Here is a 24,515-nt window from a genome sequence, read left to right on the forward strand (position 1 = left end):
CTCAGGGCATTAAAAGATTTCTAACATRTGCCTCTGGAAGCAGTGCCGTGGGTTTGTTGGTTGGTTTTTTTTTTCCTGAGAGTTATTTTTGCACCGTAAATCTTACAAATCAACTTTTCCACATAAGTTGTCATATCTGGAAGGAAAACACCAGATTTATGGTTTTATTATTAAATCTTGCTAGAAGAAAATGTTAGTTAAACTGTTTTTCTGTATTACAGAGATGCAGAGATGGCCCCAGACCAAATGGATGAGCCAAGTGCTTACTGCTGTGCCTGCTCTCCAGCTTGGGAGCTGCAGCTCTCTGGGAGCTGTGAAACCCCTCTCAGCAGGACTCGCCTCTGCTATGAATTCTGGCAGATTGTGTGAACTGGAAAATGCAGCCTCTTTGCACAGTCACTAATGAAGTGTCTGAGCAGCCTGGTCTCATGTCAGGCGGGGTCGTGCTGATGCCAGTGCTTGGGACTAAAAAATGGCACAGTTGGCTCAGGGGATGCACTGGTCTTTTAAGACAAAACAAACTTCTGAGCAGTGAACCTTTGCCAGGCAGTAAATATCTGCTGGACAAACGGGTCAGCCCACAGGGCAGTCAGAACCGYCAGTGCTTGGGCAAAGCACCGTCAATCACTTGCCCTCACTCCAAGGACTTCATCTGCTCATGTCATTGGCCAGGTCTGGAGTCCCACTGCTCCAGCAGCACCCACTGCACCTCCAGCACCATGGGATAGGGGGGAGCAGACAGTCATAGTGGAGAGAAATTAGACTAAATTAGTACGAATTAACTGTGATGAGACATTTTTTTCCCAGGTAAATGTGGAACACTGAGGAAATGAAGCATTTCTCCATCCTCTACCACTGCACTGGGCACGGAGAGGTTTCTGACTCAGGGACAGCATCCAGCGCTCCAGTTTTACATGTCATGAGAATGTAAAGATTCCATGAAAATGGTGAATTTGTCAAAGGACTTGCTCTCAGCTGCTTATTCTACTCAGAAAAAATCCCTCAAGAGATAAGTGAGGTCACCCCTATGACCTGCCTATTCCCCACTCTTTCATTTAACTGCAACTTACCCTACAGGTGCTTTCTCAGACCRAGACAAAAACCCTGCCATTAACTTTCCCTTGTTGAACTAGGGCTGAAACCCAGCCAGGTCCACCTGCTCACCACTGCTGGGTGCTGTACAGGGTTCCTGGAGAGGGATGGATGTCAGTCCCTGGGGTGGGACACTCGAGCACCTGCTGCCCTGCCAGGGCCGAGCTGGCAGTGACCACAGTGCTGGGAGAGCYAACAGGATGATGCTGCTCCCCTGCCAGGACTGCCAGGTGCATTTATGGCTTCCCAGYTTCTTCTCTTCCCAGGAAGTGTCCCCTTGTGCCACTGCCATCCTTTGCTTCATCTCTGCTAGCGAGGGGCTCCCAGCCTGGTGGCTTTGCAGTACCTGGTGGCTCTACCACACCTTCTGCTCGGGTGCCTTAGTTGCAGCACCAGCCCTTGCCACAGGCTGGCCCCACAACCTCTCCAAAAAGTTTTGAAGGATGCTTACGCTATTAATTGGATGTATTTATAACTGTTTATCTCTGTCAGTTGGGTGGGAAATCGCCAGATGAATCGTTTGCATTCCTTACACAGACATGTCCCGCATCATCTGGATGGGTGTGCTAAACGGTGTCACTGCCAGGGAAAACCTCACTGCTCCTTCAGGATGTGGGTGTTTGTGGGAGAGCGACAGCCTGGAGGCAAGTGTATGTATGAGACAGATCCCTGACCCACACTGCTCTGGATTTAGCCTTGTGGGAGGTGAAAGGGGCAGGGGATCTCCTCACTGGAGTCCAAGCAGCCAGGGCTGCCGTGGTCAGGCACTGCAGTGGTGGAGAGCAGTGCTCTGCCCCTTGTGTGGCTCACACTCGTGGAGCTGACACCCACACGTGTCACCCACCACTGCTTTGGAGACAACAGCAAAACTCCCAGTGAGCCATTTGCCTGCTCTGAGGGGGGYTCAAGAACACGAGGGGGTCCCTGCTGGGGATGCCCCACAAACAGGAGAAGCAGCTCAGARCCAGCAAATATCCCTTCCAACAGAGAACAAGGCAGAAGGAAAAGAATGGCTTAAAAACAAAGAAATTGCCTGCAAATAAAATGTTTTTCCTCGTTTCCCATGATACAGTAAAATTTCTTCATGGGCAGATAGTCAGAGTAGAGTCCATTACACTCCACACTTTTTGCCTTGAAACATAAATAGCTGCATCTCACATAAGTGTTTGTTATGAGGAAAAGCGTATGCCTAGAAAAGTTAGACATTAAACCATTACTTCATGCAGAAAGATATGCTAAAGGGAGAGGATTATTTACTATATTAATGCTGTCTTCCAGCTACCCGTACGTCTCTCTGCACATAATGACTTCAGTCACAAATGAGGTGTTGTAACAAATCCAGTTCCCTTCATTCTCATTTCCTTGGAGACTGTGCACACAGTGACCCTCCCTCTGGGCCCTATAGGGGCAATGGGACCACAGGGCTGAGAGCAGAAATCTGTTAATCTGTAGGTAAATCTGGCAGCCTCTGTCCTTGCACAGGGTGCACATGGGCAAGTGCTGATACCTGATATTAGCCCTTATATTACAACTAAAAATTTCAAAATATCCCTGTTGGTGGCATAAAGTAATAGTGATGTGACCCTCAAATATTCCTTCCTCCTCCAGAAGTTAAAAGAGCATCTTAAAAGGCATCAAAAATTTTCTCATCATATGTTGTTTTCCCAGTAAGTGACTCATAGAGGAAAGAAAAACAAAAACAAAAACTAAAAAACAAAACAAACAAACAAACAAACAAACAAACAAACAAAAAACCCAAGCACAGGGACCGAGGAAAGCTGGGATGTAAAAGACCAGGTAGATGTGATGCTTGGGGATACAGGTYAGTGGTGGCCTTGGCAGTGCTGGGGGAATGGCTRGACTTAATGGTCTTGGAGACCTTTTCCAACCTAAACAATTCCATGACTCTATGATGCTATGTAATAATTCATCCTTATTCAAAGGGCTCTGTTTGAAATCTGGCATCAGCAATACAGAACATGTTGCATCTTCGCTGGTACCTCTTCAATCTGGTTTGCGAGATATCCTGGAGGACGTGACCTTGGAGGCAGGCAGCATATCGAACCTGCATAATCTGAGCATCTCTGCATCAGTGGCAGCCTGTTGGGTACAGGGCAGTTAATAAATAATGAGGATGTCAAAGATGACAGCAGGAAAGCGGGAGCAGGTAGCAGCTTTGCAGGCAGCTCTCTGACAGCCACTTGACAAGCTCCAATTACGGGGAGAACGCYGGCGCTCATCCTGCTGCAGTGTCCGGCAATGGGGAGTCAGGATGCGGCACAGGGCAGCCTGCAGCACCGCACTGCCCGGACAGCTCCCGGGGAGCGGGGAGAAGGCGGTTTGAGCAGCAAAGAGCGTGCTCGGGCCGCAAATCGCACAACGGAGCGGGAGGCACCCGGCGGCAGCAGCGCAGAGACGCGGGGCAGCGGCTGCCGCAGGAACCGCGCTCCGGGATGGGGTGTGCCAAGGGGGTTAACCCTGCTCGGAGCGGGGATGGACGCGTGGCAAAAGACATCTGAATCGGCTGAATATGCGATTTGCTTTTCCGGGCTTTGCGGGAAAAGAGGATGCGGCTCCCATGCTGTGCCGAGGCACGGGGCAGCTCTCAGGACACCGGGTCCTGTTCACAGGTTGTTCCCTCAAGGGTTGAATTACATCACACCGCAACTCCACGAAAATTAGGARCCTGAGGTGTAATTGATCTGATGGCTTTTTAAACAGCTGCTTTCCAAACAGCAGAATCTACACCAAAATGATCTTGATTTGAATAAGTATTCCATCCTTGTTTGGTAAATATACCCACTGTTAATGGTGCTTAATGGTGCCTGTAATTGGTGTCTAAAGTTATTTAAAAGTAAATTTACTAGAAAATAATTAGCAATTTTATAGTTCACTACTTCCTAATTTTGTCGATAAAAGTTTTTCTGTGGTTTTTATCAGATTACACAATAGGACCATGCTGTGAAATAACCTTTTTCCAAACAAGCAGGAAATTGTGCACACAACRTAAGATAAAAAAATTTTCCTCCTAATTTCTTTGCCTGGCAGCCAGCCCTCTCCAAGCCCTTTCTTTTTATTGGCCACTGATTTATCCTTAATCAGCAGCAAGTGAAATTTCCCAGGCATTGCTCAGGGATTTGTTCTTTGTGACCTTGGGAGGTGCACCCCAAATAGAGACATCAGTGAGGAAAGCTCTCCCCCACCCCAGGACCTGCAGGCTGGCMCAGGTGGTCCTGGTCCTKGTCCCCATCCTGTCCTGGTGCAGCRTGTGYTTTCTCTGGCCCTTTTGGCAGTGGGGGCCATGGCCTGTGGGGCAGGTCACAGYGGCCAGCTGGGCTAGCAGGTGGCAGGTCATGGCCAGCGTTGTCCTGTCATGGCTCCTGCTCGTGGGGTGCTGGTGCTGCTGGGGGGGCAAAGAGAAATGGAGGCRAGAAATACAGCTGCTACAAGGATTTATTGTTTAGTGCTGTGGGTTTCAGGGTTCAGTTCAGGACAGTCACATCGTTCAGGTACAGAGACACCGACGGACAGAGACGCATTTGGGAGGCAGTGACAGAACAGCAGGTTGGGTTCAGAACAGACCGACTCTCCATTTCCAGTCTCTGAACCAGAAAGTACCAGCTTTTCCAGAACAATGAATCACTCAGTCTGTGTATAAAATTAAATATAATTTATGCTTTGCTAATTGAAACCAAATACAAAATTCAATTTCCTGTGTATTCTAATGCTGACATTTGAATAGTTTTTTTTAAAAAAGAAGTGTTATTAACCTGACTCATTTGGCAGGCCACTCTCTTGGCCAGATAGAAAACAATCCCCCTGTCTAGCCTCAGCTGCAGTGGGGCATCCACAGGGYGCATTTCCAAACAGCAAAACAACAGCAGCCCCCACCCCATGCCAGTCCCCACAACCCCAGGGTCACAGGAATGTCCCTGCTCCCTTCCAGCACTGCAGCACTGTGGCACCACAGCTGCACCTGAGGAGGAGGATGCGGGGCTGGAAGGTGCTGTCCCACCATGCTGAAGTGGTTGGTGTCCATGGAGCAGGCACTCAGGACAGAGGAGCAGGGTCTTCTCTCCCAGTGGGCACCCATCAGCTCCTTGCTGAGCTGGAGATGGTATCAAAAATAAACCTCTGAATATATGGCAGAAATAGATTCTGAAGGGAAGTGAGTGTGAGGGGCAGGCAGGAGGGGCACAGCAGGCTCAGCATCTCCCCAACCCACCCAGGAACCATCATCCCCAGAGCTGAGCCGCTCCGGCAGGCAGCCAGGGCCACCGGTCCCAGCACCTCTGCTCAGTACCATCAGGGCCCCAACACCACACTGGGGTCAGAGCACACTGGAGACAGGCAGAGAACCCTGGATATCCCTCTGGTGAGGGGGACACTGGGCCTGGAGCCCCTTGTTCTCCACTGAGCATCTCGCACCAAATCCAAATGATGCAACAACAGGTTTCATGTAGGACCTGTTCTGATATTTTAATAGTGTGTGAAATACTCTAAAATTATTAATACTTATTATAATAATATACTTCAAAATTTCCTGTAATAATTTGGGGGTTTATGAAAACTGTGCTATGTCAGGAGCTGTTTTTAAATCTGATCAGGCTGATGGGAACTGACGTGCCATCAGCAGGGACCTCACAGCGTCCCTCCAGCATGGGCCATGTAGTAAATTGTCCAAATGGCTTCAGCTCTTCTCATCCAATCCAAGGCACCAGCATCATTTCACGGTGTAATGAACCACACGACAGGCCCTGGAACCCCGAGCAGGGTCAGCTTGTCAGCCAATGCAACGGTGATTTCATCTGCTTAGCTGGAGCTGCAGGGAGTTCTTCCACCTTAATCAGAACTGAGTCCTGGTCCTCCCACAGCAATCCCGTCCTGCAGCTCTGCCGGGGCCCTGCCCAATGGAAGAGGGCTCTCATGTGGCTACACCCCAAGCTGGAGGTAGTCTTAGCCCTCAAGAGAGCAAAGAGAGCTGTCAGCAGTATCTCAGTGCCTCAGGAATCACCATGCAAGGGACTGTTTCAGCAGCTCTGCATTTCACCTTTGCTCCCTCTCTGCATTGTTTCCCMCAGCAGTGGAGGTGGAGCTGTGCAGCTGTGTGAAAACAGTGCTCCTGTTCTATGCAGGGCCCAGTAAACAGCTCTCATGACACTGGAGGATGGAGTGGGGACATAGGTTTATTCTACAATTTCTACCAGGATTTGCAAATTTGGTTGACTTGGCCGTTTCCACCAGAAAGCACAGGTTTTGTGTGCTGAGCAGTGCTTGCTCTGGGAATAAACCACTSTCTTGTAATTTGAAGTAAGATGAAGGCTGGTCCCTGTTCTGTGACCCCAGCTGTCCACAGCAAGCAGCAGGGATTGTATTTTCAAGGTGCAAATGAATGGCAGTGCCAGGGGTCYTGACTGTCAGACCCCATGCCGGGGTTGTTCCCACGTTTCCACCCTGCAGCCRTCCCCTCGGTCCCCACCAGCTCCAAACCAGGGAGCAGGGCACAGCACAGCCTGGCCAGGAGGTGCTGCATGGACATCACACTGTGCCTTGGCAGCCTGGCTGGCCAGTGGGAGCCTGGCTCACTCCTGGGGAGSCTGGGAATGTTCTTTCAGCTTCCAGGAGGGTGGGGACGTGGGGGGACCCCAGTTCCGATCTCACTGAGCATCTCAGCAAAGAAGGAACAACTCTCTTCCAACAGTGGAGGTGTGCCCATCAGTTGGAGGAGAATTCAGGCCAGGTGTCTGTGGCACTTGGTAAATTCTAGTTTTAGTGCAACAAGTAATTGAAATGTCTGGTGCAAATGAAGTTCCTGTACATAGTTCCTTTGCAGCATAACTGGCTTTATTCCTTCCACACACAAAGACCAGCGTGCATGTGAGTGCACACGGCCTGAATTTACCAGACCTGATGCTGCTGTTTGGGCAAAACTAAAGTGCAGGGCAGGAGAAATCGAATCTATGAGTTTGTCCCAGTGCTGGGTTTTGGGAGCCAGCCGTGGCAGGAGGTCTGGTCCTGCCTGCCTGGCTTGCAAGAGGGACACCAGCAGTGAAACACAGACACAAAGCACCCYGTCACCCTGAGRAGCTCTGCTCCCTCTRCCTCCTCCTCCTCCTCCCACCCACCCCTGACCCCCAGCGTCATGGTGGGGAGAGCCCAAGTGCAGCCCAAGCTGACAGACCACTACAGTTCCAGGATGAACATGTGGGGCAACTTCTGCTGCAGCCCTGACAACACAGGAGCTTGTTATACACAGGACTGAGCCTCTGGCCCCAGGTGAGTTTTGGGTCTCAAATGATGATTCATATCCCAAAATCAAAAGAGACTTTTTCCTGATTTTGTGGTTCTACTTATCACTTTCTTCCTGCTCCCACTGGAAATCTTGGCCTGTCATTTGGTAAAACATGACATTGAAGGGTTTGTAAAATTTCCTCAGTCTGTGGATGACATCTGGGTCTATTTTGGGGTGAGTTCGACCCTTGGACTTGCCCAAACATCGGGGAGCACTGCTGTCCTCTGGCTTCTTTAGACAGGGAAACCCCTTGGTTTTATTAAAATAAAAATGCTTCTCTGTCACAATCCTCTTGAGGCCTAAGAAGTCCTGGACCTTGGCCATTTCCCCAGCTGGGTCAGTGATGAGCCTCTCACCACTGACAAACAGGATCTGGGAGAGGGGGAAGTACTGGAGCCAGTTTTCCAAGTGCAGGGCATAAATCCCGATGCGGATAGCACTCCAGGAGGCGTCAATCAGCCCCAGGGACCGGTTCTTGAAGGCCAGCACCTCGAAGGTGGGGATCTCTGGCTTCTTGGAGAGCGTCTGTGTGTAGTCTGAGATGGCCCTGGTGACSGGGTTGCGCACCACCACGATCAGCTTGGCGTCCTTGGCCATGGAGTGAATGCGCCGCGGGGCCTCGTTGGTCACAAAGTAGCTGGGGGTCTTCTCCATGGTGATCTGTCCTTCCAGGGTCTTGGGCATCACATCCCTGTGACAAACAGAGGAGGTGGTTAGTGAGGGGCAGGCAGGGGTGGGCACACTGTGCAGCTGTTGGTGGGACATGCAGGAGGAGGGATGCTCTCACTCCTGTGTGACCCCAGACCCAAATATTTCTGGCTTTGTTCCTCCTCGGTCCCTGGCCACGGTGGGCACCTAAAACGTAAACTCAGCCTCGGTGACATATTATGCAGATAATTTGCCATAGGCATATGTAGACCAAAGCTAATTGACACTAAACCTGCACAATACCTGCCTGCTCAGAAGCCATCTGCTCCCATTTGCTCAATTAAGCCTATTCACTCCAGAGCCATGTACGGAGCGGCGCAGTTCGGATTACACAGGACCTTTTTGTTAGGATGACATGCTTTTAAATGTCTCAGCTAATAAAACTTAATACAGAATAAGATCCCTTGCTTCTAGTACAATAATTAAATTTATTTACTATCTTGTGTGTGAGAAAGAATGACTTTTCTTTTATCTCTAATTCACATGCTCTGTCAATAATTAATTGCTGCTGGGTTTTGAGCTTCCTGTGCAAGCACTTTTATTAGCCAAAAGGAATTTGCCTACTGGATAAATTAGCATGTAGCAAGATTTTCCTGGATAGCATATTACCATATTGTAAAACGAAACTGCAGCGAGATAGYAGTTATGTCTAAGAAAATGAAGAGGTAAATGCTTGTCCCAGTGCCACCAGTTAAGGATTATCATAGCTAGCCAGCAGGTATTAAGTGATCGCAGAATCACGGAAGAAGCTGAGTTGGAAGGGACCCACAAGATRTCCCCTGCAAGAGCATTGCTGGAGCACAAGGCTTTGCTCACACCTTGTGTTGCTGGGGGCAGAGGGGCTGGGGGCTGTGCCCATGTCCATCTGTGCTGTGACCCTACCACAGGGCCAAGCAGGAGCAGCAGGGTCACAGCTCCTGGGAAGCACTCACGACACTGGGCAGATCTCCTGTGGCAGACACGGAGGATGGTGATGCCCACGGTATTGCRGGATTATCCCTTTGTACTGCAACTATCTTTAGCACAAACATATGGTGAGGAAATAACATGAACAGGCTGGAAATGGCTCTGTGAGAGCACCTTGGGCAGCAACAGCCACAGGGATGCTGAGTGAAACTGCTGAGCCCCAGGAAAGCCCATTTTGGGAATCACACAGCTGAAGCCTGGAGCAGAAGCAGCTGATAGGCACAGCCTGCTAGATGTGTCTGTCACTGTCACCTCACATTTGTGACTGCTGAAGGCATCAAGTGGCTTTAACGTGCCTGTAATTTGTGTATTCACTGCTGGTGCCATCTAGCCCACCAGGCTTGTTCTGCTGAAGTGCTGCTGGGGTTGATGAGGGGTCTCCTGCCAAGGCAAGAGTGAKGGTGGGTTTGGTGCTGCCAGAAGCTGGGCTGCCAGTGTCCTCAGCATTTTGGGTGAAGAGGCTGGCRGTTCCTGTGGCTGCCCCTCTCCTGCTGCAGAACCTTTGTTGTTGAACAGTCTCTGTCTGAGCACCAGCAAGGGGGCCTGCAGGGCCACAGGACTGCAGCTCCCTGTCTTAGGGCAGCATGCTGGCGGCCAGCCTCTATAGGAAGCACATCCTTCTGGTATCAGGTCCTGCTGGAGCTGCCTCCCCGATGGCAAGGCACCTGCAGTCCCATCTTCTGCTCATGGTGCTTCATCCATGCCTCACATCAGGCACTTGAGTAGCAGTGACACGAGCAAGGATTACTCCGGATGCATCTTGAGGTATTTTTTCCTTTAAGAAAAGCCTGAACAAATTAAGGGGAATGTGAGCACTTGGGGACTGCACATATTGCAGAATTACAGACCAGCTTCCCTGGGGAATCCAGCACCTGGATTTAACAGCCCTGTGGGAAGGAAGCAGCTTTTATGGCTAAGCACATCACAGCAAGCCCCACGGTATGATAAGGGATGAGCCCTTGGGTGCCCACTGCTGCACTACAAGGGCAGGTGGGGGGCACTGCCACCAGTAGCACTGCTCTGTGCCCCCTCTCACAGCCCAGGGCTATCAGCTGGCAGGGAGGATGGGGAGCAATCCACCTCCAGCAAAGAGCCATGACCAGGTCAATATCCCAGAGCAGCACCAGGACATTTGGTTTGGTTTGTATAAAACAAACACACTGGGGGTTTATAAGAGATGCATGAATAAACTGTTCGTTACAACTGCCCCTTCAGATGATGTTACCACAATAAACAGGAGCCAAGAAATTGCAGAGCTAATAACCTGGAAGTGTTGCCACATTTAAGGACTGTGTTTAACTCCGTGCACAATAAAGACAAATGGATAGATGGGCTGGCCCTGAGGAGAGAAAATGGGGAAGCAGCGATCAAGGAAAAGAGGAGGAGAAGCACATTCAGCTTTTACTGTACCGTTTAAGGATAAAGCTGGAAGGCACAGTGTATCCTCAAGACGCTCTGGACCTGAAGAGCCTGGAACAACTGTGCTCTGGGATGTACTCAGAAAGGCTTTACCCCAAATTCTACTGTTTCAGAGTCCCTTCCCATGTGCTGCCCTGCCGGGGCAGGTGCTGAGCCTACACTGTGCAGGTGAAGGAGGCTGGAGCCTGCAGCCCCAGGGTCAGTGCCCTGCGTGCAGCTGTGGCACACGATAACTGCAGCAAACAGAGAGTGGCACACAGTGCTGCTGGCTCCTGCTGCTGGGAATAACAAGGGTGTTAAAGCTGGAGCAAGCGAGCCTCTGGCACGGCAGGAATGCTCCTCAGAGCAGTTAACCTTCACAGAGCTGCTGCCATGTGCGCTGCCCTAATTGCGTGTGTGCCGGCAGAATGCTAACCAGCTCCGTGTGTGCCGGCAGAGCGCCGCTCTGCATTGCTCTCCTGTGGTGGCTGACGCAGAGCAGTTTGCAGCCTGGGGCCAGGGCTTTGCTCCTGGAGGGGCACATAGGCTTTGGAACACACTTCAGCCTTCCTTGCAGTGTTTGTGTTCCTTTGGAGGCCAGGCTGGCTGCTGAAGAGGCACAGCCACACTGTGACTGTGTCTGACATGCCTCCACAGGGCAGTGCAGGGGGTGAAGTGYTGCAATGGGACACATCTACTCATTGCTCTCCCCATCTGCACCTCTTTTCTCTCCATCACTGCCCACCTGAAAAAGGGGAGCAATCACAACAAGCCACTGGCAGGAGCTCCACTGACACAGGCATGAACAAACCCTGTGCTCCCTTACRGGATGGACATCATCCCCTTGCGCTTGTTGGTGCACCATCATTACACACTGCAATGCCAAAACTAAACTGCCATGCTTGACTTGGGCCCAGGAATGACCTCACCCTCCAAGGAGATGATCCAACATGTATTATTGAGTATTTGCCTGGGCTTTTGATATTTCTCTCCTTTGCTGTTCATTCCCCAGTGCTGTGCCCAGAGGATGAGGAGGGCCAGACTGCTCTGCACACCCTGGCACCCCTGAGCAGCACAGAGTCTTGCTGCTGTCATCCTTCAGGTTTGTGCCCCRYGCAYRGAAGGGCCCCAGCCACTGGGGCAGSAGGCAGCAGAGGCCAGCTCAAAGCCCTCATTGGGAAAATGTGCTGTAGTAATTGTTCTTAACTGCTGGCTTCAAACAAGCTCTTTATTTTCAAAGGATACATTTTATAAATTTGCGAATTTGCATGTTGCCAAAATCCCCTTGTGGTTTATTTAAATCCAGATTATCTTGTTTATTCCTTCAGTCACAGCTGTCATTTATCTCTGTGTAGGCAGCTTGTTCACGATGTTTCAGGTTTCCTGCAATCCCAYTCAAAAGGAGTCTTTGTTAACTGTATTTTCATGTTCTCAACAAGAGAAAAAAGTTCATAGCAACTCTCAGGGCTTGGGGAATCGCAGAGGAGGACACGGATTTGCACGGCTGCCATGGAAAGAGGAAATGGCCAGGTGCTGCAAGTGTCATCTGCCCRCAGAGCTCCTCTGTGCTGCTCCGTGGGGTGGAGCAAACAGCCGCTTTTGTCTTCTGAAAAGACAAACATGAATCCTTTTCCTTTTTATTATTAACACATTCCAGTATAATTGCTTGAGCTGTCAGCTGTGACCTGCCAGTAATTCAGCAGGCGTGGGACTTTCAAGGGGAGAGTGGCATTGCAACTGAGCCYGCAGTAAGCATTAAGAGCAGAACCCATTTGCTATAAGCCCCCGAGTCAAATCTCTTGTTGAATTTGTTCAAACATAAATTTACAGCTAAATTTACATAGGTTTAATGTTTTATAATCTTTTCGGTCTGTGAATCTATATTCAAGAGTGAGTGCATTAGCTCAGAAATATTGTGCTTAACGCTGAAAATAATTTTAATCTCTCCAAAGTCCAATCCTTTGCACATCACTAAACCTCAGAAGCCAATCCCTTCTAATAAGAGACACAAAACTTGCATCTGTCGCTGCCTAATAGATTCACATTGCTCTAATTCAAAYGGCTCACATATGTCTGTTGAAAAACACTAAAGGCAAATTGTAAAGCCCTTTCAGAAAAGAGGGTGCCAGTTCAGACTGGGGGCCAAAGGAACACAAACCATCCCCAGGAGACTCACTGGAAGAGTTTAATGGTTAGGAATTGGTGCCTGGGAGAAGGGGGTGAACCACCATTTCCAGTGACTTCTCTGCAGCTTCTGCAGGACTTACAACCCCAAATCAGTGGCTGCCTGTACTGCTGGTTTCCCTCTCCAAGAGAGCAGCTTTTCCCCCCTCCCAGACTTTCCAAAGCCATTCATTGTCCATGCAGAACACTCTTGTGAGGGGCAGGTTGGGATTGCAAGGACACCTCCTTGCTCCGTGCCAGCCACGTCCCTGCTTAATCCCAAATGTTCCCCAGGCTGTGCAGGATGTGGGAGCGCACTAGAGCTGGAATGGGGGCAGTCCCGGATCCCAGTGCAGCCTGGAAATAAGCAGCTGGGGTTTGGGAGTGCCTCAGGGCCGCTCAGCAGGGCCAGCCACGCTATCATTGCTGCCAGGGCCGCCTGGAGCTGTCCTTCCGTCTGTCTGCAAGAGCGGCCGGATGGAGCACGGTCCCGGGTTGCCATACCAACGCAGGTGCTAACGCGTGTTGACTAACTGCGAGCTGATCTGATCAGAGAATGGCAGCTTGGAGCTGCCATGGCAACCGAGATGCCAAATTGGAAATGGTGTCAATAGCAAAGGTATCCGAGAGGCGGCAAGTGTGCGCAGGGGGCAGTGCCTGTGTGGTTATTTACCGACACAGGCTGCCCGTGGCTCTGCTCTGGGCTGCTGGGATGGCTCAGGGCACCCCACGGCAGCTCAGCTGCATCCCAGCTGCCTCCCCCAGGACCTCCATTTCATGGGGCACGGTTCCCCTGCTCCCTCCTTCCCTGTCGTCCTTGTCTGCTGTCCTAGCAGCCATGGTGAAGGGGTCAGTGCTGCTCACTGCAGCAATCCCCAAAGGATTCGGCTCCGAGGGGTCAGTGCTGCTCCCTGCAGCAATCCCCAAAGGACTCGGCTCCGAGGGGTCAGTCCCCAAAGGACTCAGCCCTGAGGGGTCAGTGCTGCTCACTGCAGCAATCCCCAAAGGACTCAGCTTCGAGGGGTCAGTGCTGCTCCCTGCAGCAATCCCTAAAGGACTCGGCTCCATAGCCCAGGGGCTCAGGGCACATGCCTGGAGAGAGGATGCCACCCAGGAGYATCATTGCAGCCACACTCCCAGACACTGAGGAAAATGCCTTTGGAGCACAGTCTGTTTCTAATGTGATTTTTYATCATCATGCCTAGTCTAGAGTCAAACAATCACAATGAAAGGACCTCTGTGTCTCCACAAAATGCAAAATCTTTAACGGCTCATTGGCATGTGCTTAAGTTGGCCTGGATAAGAAGTTACTCCTGAAAACCTGCTATTGATTCTGTCAGGGATTCAAAGGTTTTATAGGCATCGCTCAACATCTCTTTAGTGCTTGTACCTTCTTAATGGTTCTCATCACCGATAGAACGGGAAACATCCCCCAGCAGCCGGGGCAGCAGCTGTCTCTGTGCCAGGAGTTGGAGCCACACCGCTGTCCAGGAGTGTGGCTGCCCTCCAGCAAGCCTCCCTGGAACCCTGAGGGGACAGCCCTTCTGTGGCTCCTCTGGGATCTTTTAGGAGCTGGGGCAGATACCGAGGCTAGGGGAAGGGGGGGAAGAYGGACAAATTGCACCCAGGAAGGCTCCTCTCCTCCTACCACTATGCAACAAAAATCAGTGGGCAGGTGGCTGTGTAGCAGACAAAAATATAAATATGCTCTGATTTCACTGGGACCATCTGGCTCAGGCATGATAGGTGGGTAGGAATGCTATAATCATGGAGCAGAGTACTAAGCTGATCCATTAAAGACTYTTAGCAGAAGCAGCTATGGAACCTGTATTAATTCAACAATGCTTTGTGARCAGACATCACAAGGTTAGATCCATTCAGCTGCAATTAAAACCAACCCTCACTGATCAGGCTGGCTGGGGGAGCTGCTGCAGCACTGTGTTCCCCAAGACTCTCACGAGTATAGACTGTTGATACTTGCACAATGTAATCTGAAATTATGATCTTAATGCTAAATCTTGCTTTCTTCTGTTCTTTCCTCAAGTGGATCTCCTCTGGGACATGGCTGCTGCCTTGTGCCAAAATCCCTCGCCTGTCTGAGTGCACAGCTCCTGCACAAATTGGATAGGCTCAGGTTAGTGCTGTGGGGTTCCTGGTGGGGAGTGCCTGATGTGTTTCTTGATGGGGACAGCCCTTCCCCACTGCTGTGGGGGGTAYAGCAGCATGCTGGATCCTGCATTTGGGGAGCTCTTGGCAAGRCTGGGAGCACTTGGTACATCTGTGTCAGCACACACTGCCTCAGGTGTCACAACCTGACAGCGCCTCTTGGCTTTGGCCGTGAAAAAAAACCTCAGCTCTGTGGATGTGATGTGTATTTAGTGTGACACTGTTTGACCAGGGATAAATTTGGCCCAGTCTCTACAATTTTAGTGCAAGATTTAYTGTTGGTCAGCAGTCAGCTACAAARCAGGYTGTGAAAAAGGCTGGAAATGCCTATTTCTAACCCCTCTGCTGTTGAAATTATTTTGACTAAGCCTCAACACCATTCTCTACAGAAGCGCTGTGATCCTATTCACTGGGAATCTCTTCGTGTCGTCTACCAGATTTAATTACTATATTAGTCACAGTTACAGCAAAGCAGCCCTAGTCTGAGCCTCTCACACAGCACTGGAATGAGGACTCACGGGCAGGCAGTGCTGAGTTCTGCCTCCTCTTACTGAGGATGCTCAAATCAAGGTAGTCTGCTCCCAGTCCAGGTTTCCCCTCAACACAAGAGGTCAAGTCCCCTCAGTGCCAATTCACTCACTTTCCACTGCTTTTTGCCTGCCCATGGCAGTTCCCAGCTATGGGGCAGAAATGAAATGCTGATGCACACACAATCTCTGCTTGCAGCACAGAAATCCACTCAGGAACATGCAATCCTGTGCACCTTGTTGGCAGCAGCCATCACACCTTCCCTTCCCACCCCRTGGGATTCCCGATCTGGGAGCTCTACACCCACATGCAGCAGGATGAGCCCCCCATCACCAGCCACATTCCTCCTGCCCCAAACAGAGCTACAGGAGCCCACATGGACCCCTGAGCAGGAATGCTCCCATCCCGGAGAGCTCCCACCCAGCTCGGCCTTGCCGGTTGCTAAGTGATGCCTGTGGAAGTTTCAAGACTGTCAATAATAGATGCTGGTGGTACTGCAGGCTGTGGTTCCTGGAACAGCCAGTTGGATGTGGGAAAGCTACAGCCGACGGAGAGAGCTCTGTGCACACTGTGCAGCTGACACCTAAACACTGATCAGACTCAACGGGTGGTTCAAAGCACTCCAGTTTCCCAAAGATGGGACAGACCCTTCCCAAAAACAGCCAGGAAAATAGAATATTAAAATATAGMAGYTCGGAGCTGCATATCCTGAGRAGTCCTTTTTCATCCTCTGGAAAATTTAATTCTACCAGGAAAAACACTCTGCCAGTAATGGCTGCCTAAGTGAAAGCACCACGGCTGTATCATGCTAAAAGCTTTTCAGGGAAAAGAGTAAATAAATTCCATTCTTCAGATGTATCTGGTTGTTATCCTAACACAGTGCTAGAGTAATAGGTAAGCCATCAACAGCTAAAAGGCTGGGAATTGTTATGGAGGAGCGATACTGCCGAATAGGCTGAAAACAGCAATAATCGTTCACATCCTGCGTGGAGTTCCAGCACTGCTGGCAGCAGGGGATGGGAAAGGGATTCCTGCCCTCCTGCCAGAGGGGCCAGCATAAAAAGGTTGAACGAAAAACCACCATCAGTRCTGCCACAGGAGCCTCAGGAGTCTCAGGCTGGTCAGAGGTGGCGACCAGGAGCATGACCCTCTGCACTTTCWCACCTGCAGCTACCTGTTCCTTTTCCAGCTGTCACTGAGATGTGTCCACACAAACCATCAGTGCTGCGGGCAGCGCAGCTGAAGGGGCAGGTGGGGAGGAGACGGGCTCTCAGCAGATGCTGGAGGTAGCAAATGTAGTGTAACAATCAAACCTATCCATAGAGATACTGAATGGCAAGATCTTCCCAACTGCATTAGCCTCTCAGCTGTCCAAAGCACAGCATCCCACTGTTCAGTCTGCAGTGGACCAGTGTTTGCACCCAGCCCCTGGCGCCCAGCAGATTTCCTGGGCAGAGCCCCAGCACTCCCCTCGATGTTGCAGGCAGCAGTGCACACCACTGCCCCGGCCTCTTCTCTGCCTCTTCCCCATGMAAGAGGGAACCACCCCAGTCCCAGYATCAGACAAATCCTGCAGTGACCAAGGCATCTCCCAAAGCAGCTGCAAAGGACTACACACATCCGAGACTCCTCCATTCCCACCCYAGAGCTGCTCCTCTGCCCCTGGAGGGAGCAATGCCAGCCAGGCTGCTACCGAGGGCACAGCTATTTATTATTTGCTTCTGTTGATTATTTTGGGGTTTAAGTTCATTTATTATGTATGCAAAAATGGTAATACACGGGCATCTGAATGTCTTTTAGGCATACAATATCCTTATTATTCAAAGTGGTTTTTCCTCCGTAATTGAATGGTTTACCTTATTATTACACTATGTTAATGACCCAGCATTTCCATTTTTCTATAGGATGCTTAATTGTAAGCAAAGTGCAATCAGAATCAGAGATGCCATCTGTAATTGACAGCATCATAATAACAGCCAGCATTGCAGGAACAAAACACCAAAGTAAATGGCAGTGAGGAGAAAGGCAGATTTCCTCTGCAAACCCCAGAAAGCTGCTCTGGGCTGGGACAGAGCCTGCCCACACAGGATCCTCTCCCCAAACTCTGACAGTTTAGGTATTAACAGAGATAGAGTGCTATTGATATCAGTTTGTACATTTAATCAGTTTTTTTGCAGTTTTCAGCGAGATGTGAACTATATCCCTGTCCAAGGCATTTGGTTCAAATCAGCTGAGACAGAGAATAATCAAGATTTATGATTCTCATTCTGACTCGGATCACACAGTCAGTGCAAACGGTAGAGCAGAGCTTCCTCCTGAGCCCCAGTGACATCCCTCTGCTTGCCCTCACACAGTGATTTAACATCCATGCCAGGGGCTGTCACGAAATTGCTGCAGCTCCAGATAGTGGTGACTCCAGGTTCCCTCCACTACCCCCAGGGGTGGCACAGCAGGTGCACCCAAAACCCAGYTTGGCGTTGGTTGGCAGAAATCCATAAAACAGCACTTTGCAAAAGAAAAGGGAATTCATCTTGCTGTGCCTCCCAGCATAGCTTAGAGCAGCCCGGAGCAGGAGTGGCCTGTGGCGTGTCTGACCTCTCTTACCCAGAGCATTCCTGCTGGGGAACCACACCATGGGTTCTCAGAGGTGAATCACACCTGTCCCTGCACAATCAGAGGCCCAGGAGCAAAATGAGCACTGGGACTGCCCAGGGAAGGGTCAGGGATGGCTCAGGAGGCAGCTCCCAGAGCAGCAAAGGCCATCAGCACATCCTGCAGGCAGCTCCATTTCCAGGGGCTCATCACCAGCCCAGGGAGCMAGAGCTTTCCAAGAGCTCAGCTGGGAAGTGAAAGTTTAGATAAAAATTAAATGATCCAAAACCAACTCTAATAAAACCAGCCAGGTGATGGGAACAGAGCAGTGGTGAGGCTGTTTTCAAGCCGTTTTGAAGGCAGCCATGCTGTGTTGCTGGCTGGCCAGGGTGTGCTGTCRCTGGGATGCTCTGGTGGGCTCTTGCCCAGACATCTGCTCCCATCAGCACAAGATGGACGTGAGCCCAGGCCAGGCAGTCCAGCCACAACTGAGGAGGAGGGTCYTGGCACATCCATTTGCTGCATCCACACTGCCCAGCAAACCTGGGAGTTCCCCTCTCTGGGCAGCACAGCCCCAGCATTTCAGCCCATAAACTACACAGATCATGTGTGTAGCTCATGGAAAGAGAGCACTGTGAGGCTGGTGCTGAGAGCTCAGCAGCGGATCCATCCAGGAATGGGGTGATATTGATAAAGGGCTGAGACAGGGAGCTCTTCTTCCCCCTGCACTGCTCAGAACGAAGGCAGATGCACGCCAGCCACACAGGGCTGCATCACTGGGACTTGCAGTGCTGAAGAACACTGCCCATACAGGGGCCCTGTCATGTTCTGTTTTGTCAGGGCTTGCWGAGCCACCTTYCCCAATCCCCTGTGTGTGGCACCAYGMRGGGTTAGCYAGGGCTCTCCRTTAATTCACACATGTGGTRTAACATCCCAGGGAGTGAAAAAACAGCCCGATGCCACTCCAGTCAATAGAGTAAACAATTCTGGGTTTGGATAAACAGAATTACTAGTGCTGAAGAGCTCTGGGCAGTGCTGCACACTCTGATTAGTGTAAATGCTAAACACAAACCAATTAACACTCTCTAAGTCTGCTTATCTCGTGTCACTTAGTGCTAAAATAAAGGCTAACACTAAATACACACATTGATTTAGCCATTAAATCTAACATCACTCAAAACAGCTCATTATATCACCGAATAACAAATAAAGTCACCTGAATTTTCAGAAGCTGCTCAATCATGAGCAATGACTCAATTGCTCCATCCAGCACCACAGAGTCACTGATCATACTGRGAACAGACTGATACAGCTTCACCCAAAATTCAAACCTGGGCCACAGGCAGAGGTGACAGGTGACATCCCTGCAACACCTCAGGTAGTGTGGCCTTGAAAGCACTTGGGGCTGGCCTGGTGCTGTGCCACCACAACAATGCCCAGGTACAAACATCACCATCACTAAGAACACAATTGCTCAGCTGCTGCCAGCCACGAGCTCCGGACATCCATCAGCTCTGCTAAGGAAGAGGAAAGACTCACCACACAGTCCCAGCAAGCCCCACCAGCTGCCAGYGCACTTTTCGAGAGCACAACCAGCACTGACAGAACGCCCACCTTAGTCCCTGAAGAACCAAAGCTGCTTTGGGTTTGATTTGGGCTTTATATGTCTCTTCAACTAGAAATTATTGAAAGCTGGTGTGTGGGAAGCTGATGATGGGAATAGCCTGTCTGGGGGTATCCTGCCCTAACAAGCATTGGGAGCAGGCAGGGAAGGATGTGTGGATGTTAGTAGGCAGTGTGAGATGTTTACATTYCTAATTACATGGGCTAATTCTTCGCTTTGGCCAGGTATCCCTTCTGCAGACAAGGTTAATGGGATGTGAGAGGCCACAGCTGCCACAGCACCAAGTGAGGAGGACAGGCAAGAGACAGCAGCATTAATCAGCAAGGAGCCATGCAAAAATGGTTATCTCAAGCTGTTTGGAGGCACAGAGCAAAAATAAATCTCTCAGAGTTTAGTATTCTGCCAGTCAGCTCCTTTTTGTAGGTGGAATCTATTAAAAATTATCTTTCCGCTAAAATGCTAAAGTATTTCTGACATTTAACAGCTTGCTTCGAGCAAAAAGGTGCAATAAATACATCGGCAAGCTAATTGGCACCAGAACACCCAACATCCAGCCCAGCACGAGCAAGCACTGATGTGTCAGCTCCTGATGCCTCTGGCAGAGCCCAGCATCTCCCCTGAGCCTGGTGCCCCTGCTCTCATTTGCCCTGCTCACCTGGGGGGATTGGGAGGTTCTCACCATCATCCAGCCAGGGCAGACAGAGTGGCTRGAGCTGAGGGTTTGGGGTACACGTGCTGCAATCTGGTCCTACCCAAGTCTCCACTCTGAGGTACCTTGGTTGCTGCAAGATGCAGAAGGAGCTGCTTGGCAATGTGGTCTCAATAAAAATTAATGCTTTAACAAGAAGCCAAATAGCTACAGTTAATGTTCTTCTGAATGAGATCTAAATTTTATTCATAAGCATCAGTGTCAGGACTAAAATAACAGTTTTATGGACACTATGAGCATAAACAGCTCTGCCGATTCAAAAACAGAAACTGCACTTCTGAATGAATCAATGCATTCACTTGGAACAAAAGCACCATTCCAAATACATGCCTCAAATGAAAGAGAAAGCCAGAGAGTGCTCTCCTGGTGAGCCTGCTTCCAAAGAATGCACTGCAGAGAGGAAGGGAGGTGATGGGATGGTGATTGGGAAYGTGCTAGGGAGAAGGAGCAGGGCTTACTCAGGGACTGCCTGGGACATGGCTGGAGGTGGGGTGGAATGGTGTTTCCACCTCATCTGCATGTGGAAAAGAATCCCAGACGAGAAAGAAGAGTGCTACACTCCCACAGAAGTTCCTGCTGAGCTCCAGTATTCAGGACTGGATGGCTCTGGGAAACAGCCTCTGTTTATTTGAGGTTAATGCCTTGGAAAAAGGGGAGAGCTGTATGGCCAGCAAGTAATTCATAAGAGATTTTTAGAAAAATAGCTCTTGAAGAGTGGGCTCAGACAGACTGAAGTCAAGTAGCYCACAGTGTGGCAGGCATGTGTGTGTGGGCATGACCACACTGGCCAGAGAGAGACTCCAGAGCATGGCTGAAATGGCACTGGAAAGCACATTGTATATTCAGTGAGGAGTTTGTTAGTGGAGTCTCTGGACAATGTGTTTGCTTTACAAGGCCAGTTAAGGGTCATGTGAGAGGGAAGCACCAGCTCCAGCATCCCCACTACCACACACCTTCTGTAAATGGGAACTGGACCAGCAACACTGAGCACTTGCAGTCGGCACTGAAACACCCCTGATAKCATGATCCTCATCCAGCCCTGAGAGCCCAGGCTCCGGGGGTGAGGTGAGCCATGTCCCCTGCACTGGGCAGCCCCCAGTCTCCCAACAACCCCGTGGGCTCAGGTTCTGCAGGGCATCTCTCCCTGGGAGAGCCCAGCTTTGCTGCTGCTGCACTTCCCGTAACTGGGGCAATATATCTGTGGCCACAAATGAAAGATCAATATTTATTTAACAGACACAGTACCCTTTAGAGGCCCTTAATTGTAAATTAATCATCATTAACTGACAGTAATTGAACACGCTGAACGCTGTGATCACAGCTTTTCCCCACAGCAGGGCCCTGGTGCAGGCAGCAGCAGAGGGGAGTGGGATGGAGGTGAGAAAGGAGAGAGGGGCCCTGCAGGGATGCCCAGGGACTGCTGCAGCCCAAGGTTTGCTCAGCCCATATCAGCCTAACACTGGTGTGAGAGAGCTCTGTGAGCTGGGGATCCTCACAGAACGAGGGGTGAACCCCAGAGCAGGCAAGGGCCCCTCTCCCTGCAGCAGCCCCGCAGCACTCAGCAGGACACACTGGTGCTTTGACCCAGCTCCAGGGGGAAAGGCTCCAGGCCACACAAACCCCCTGGCCTGTGTGTCCAGTGCACAGGGCTGAGAAGGGAAATGAGTGGGGTGATGGGCCTATCGAAGAGAAGGAAGACATGGCTCTGCTCTGCCTGCCAGGGGCAGCACCTGTCCAGCACCCATCTGCACCCACACAGAATTCTGACACTGCTCACCTGCTCACTGCACGCTGCCTGCTGGAAACACAGCTGGTGGCAGACTCTAAACCCAGGGGATGCCTTCCCCTTGGGAGGGAGAAGCTGCAATTTGTTTCTTTCCAGATTTTACAGGAATACAGACCAGCAGCGCAAGCATCAGCTCTTCCTCTCCRGCTCTCAGATCCMTGGGGTAYGAGCYTGYTCACAGGCCAGAGGGATGCAGGGGRACACAAGGGAGATGCWCAGGCACTGGCACGAGTGTTTTGCAGAGTGCTGCTTTTCAGGCACCCTTGCACACTGGAGGGCTTTGGAGATATTGGTGTGCTTTCTAGTCTGGGGCTTTGGGCAGCTCTACCCTGTGTTTCTGGTGTCACAGTGATTAAGCAACAAAATCTAACATTGTCCTTGGTGGGAACACAGGCGAGCACACAGGCCTCAGTGCCAGCGGGCTGTGCCGGGTGAGCTGGCAGAAGGAAATGCAAATTTTCTTTCTGTAAGGATGACAGTGGCACGAACACTGACTTTATTAAAATGCAGAATTATTTCAGGGCCCTTTGTTTAGCTCAGAGCCTGGAGGTAATTTATGCACAAGGATGGAGCAGCGAGGGCTGTGCTYGGCGTTGCCAGCAGTTCTTGGCTGCTGCTCCTGGTGTGAAGGCTTTCCAGTTCTGGAGGGAAGGTCTGGGAACCCAGAGTCTCACTGCTTGTTCTCGCTCAAGTTTTCCTGTCCCCACAGCTCCTGTGTACAGCTGCTATGGACACAGGCTTTAACACAGAGGCTAATTAAGCGCTTGCTGATCAAGTCAGCTGGTCTTCTGTCCAGAGACGTTCCYTCTCTGCCTGCCCTTTTCCTGCTGCTCAGAAACAGCCTGCCTGTGCTGGGGCCTGGCTCTGCTGCACCAAGATGCCATCCCTGAGTGCTGGTGATGGTATCCCCCTGTGCTTCCCCACGGCTCCCTCGGGAACAAGGCAGGACCATTGTCACAGCAAAGCCTGGCCAAGGAACCTTCTGAGCCATGGGCAGTGAGGAGGGGTCCCGCTCCCTGCCCTGCCATGGCTGTGAGCTGCTCGTGTGAACCGTGGCCACCAAAAGTGCCATCACCGCTCCTCTGCCCCAAGCACCCTCAGCTGGGCAGCTCATTGACTTTGCAGCCCATGAATTCTCTTTGGATTCCCAGATTCACAAGGCAATTTGAGCTTCTTCGAATTCTGATCAAAACCTGGATCTTGCCTGACACTTCCACATCTTTGGCCTTTGGTATCAAAGGGATGCATGCAGGATTTGGCAGAAGTTCTAGAACTTGGCACAGAGATGACAGTTTCTTATGAAGAAATAGTAGAACTTGAAGGGATGARGTTCAGAACTCCAGCATGGCTGGAGCTGTCTTGGTCACAGCTATGGGGTCCTGCAAAGGGGCAGGGAGAGCATAAAGCAGGAGTTTTCCACAAGTAACACCAGGTGGACAGAAGAGAGGTCTCAAGGTCCCTGGGTGAAGCAGCACAGCCCAGGGGCATGGAGGGATGCCAGGAGYTGTCCTGGCAGCAGCTGTGGGCTGCTGCAGCAGCACAATGTGCAGGGACCAATGCCAAGCACTTCACCTCTGCGAAGGCAAACAGAGGATGCTGGAGCTTGTTGACAGGAAGGTTTATTGAAATGAAACCTTTGCAGTAGGTTATGTGCTCTTGTTTTGAGGATTTTAAACCATCTCCAAGATCAGGCTAGATTAAATCCTTGACTTCCACTACTGCCCAGGAAGCCTCATCTAGGCTGATTCACGTTTCCATCTGCATACTAATGCTGGGCTTTCATCAGTAAGGAAACCTTCCAGCACATTGCTTCAAAGGTAAATGTCTGCAATGGAAGGCAATCAGGGAGGAAGCCTGTGCCACCGTGCTTCTCTCCCCCTCTCCCGTGCCACGTACACCAGATTTGCTGTATCTCAACTGACAGGACACGGGGGCTCTGCTGCCTAATCCTGTGAGCTGCATGGCTGGCTTCTGGGGCTGTGCTTGGGGAATATTACAGTGTTTCACACCAAGTCTGGCTTCACTGAGCCAGGTTTATCACCTGGTAAAGCTGCTGYGCCCAGCACAGCAGAGCAGAGGGCTTGCTATTAACAGGGGAAGGAGCTGGGGAATAAATCCAGGACTTGTGCTTTTGTGCAGGTGGTGTRCCGATTTAGGTTTGCAGCAGATCTGTGCTCTCTGTGTGACTCCTAAATCCCAGCCCGCCCCTCACACATCGATCCCGGCAGCTGGTCACAGCCCGCAGGTTGACAGGAGGAGGGATGGAGTGCTGGGAGCGCGGGGAGCGAGAGCCTGGAGCCAGCCGCCCTTCTGGAGGGAGATACTATTCTTAGGAGGGTATTTGGAGGCAGTTCAGAGGAACCTGCCTTGTCACACATTTAAATTCCTCTCTCTGCAGTGGCACAGTGACAGAAGCCTTCCCGTATGGCATCGTGGGAGGGAAAGCTTCCGCCCGCCATTGCCTGTGGCGGATACCAACCGGCGCTCTGGG

General features: G+C 50.9%; 1 protein-coding gene across 1 annotated transcript in view; it reads right to left on the minus strand.

The window, feature by feature from the left end:
- Nucleotides 1-5,210: 5,210 nt before the first annotated feature.
- Nucleotides 5,211-24,515, minus strand: part of LOC130576473 (heparan sulfate glucosamine 3-O-sulfotransferase 4-like) — a 53,754-nt gene continuing 34,449 nt past the window's right edge. Inside the window, exon 2 of the mRNA XM_057371178.1 lies at nucleotides 5,211-8,075. Within this exon, the coding sequence (XP_057227161.1) occupies nucleotides 7,439-8,075 (637 nt within the window). The 3' untranslated portion in view covers nucleotides 5,211-7,438. The remainder of the gene's footprint in view (nucleotides 8,076-24,515) is intronic.

Source organism: Malurus melanocephalus, unplaced genomic scaffold (genome assembly GCF_030028575.1).
Source record: "Malurus melanocephalus ecotype Western Australia unplaced genomic scaffold, MMel_1.1 scaffold_143, whole genome shotgun sequence".
NCBI classification, from domain to species: Eukaryota; Metazoa; Chordata; class Aves; order Passeriformes; family Maluridae; genus Malurus; species Malurus melanocephalus.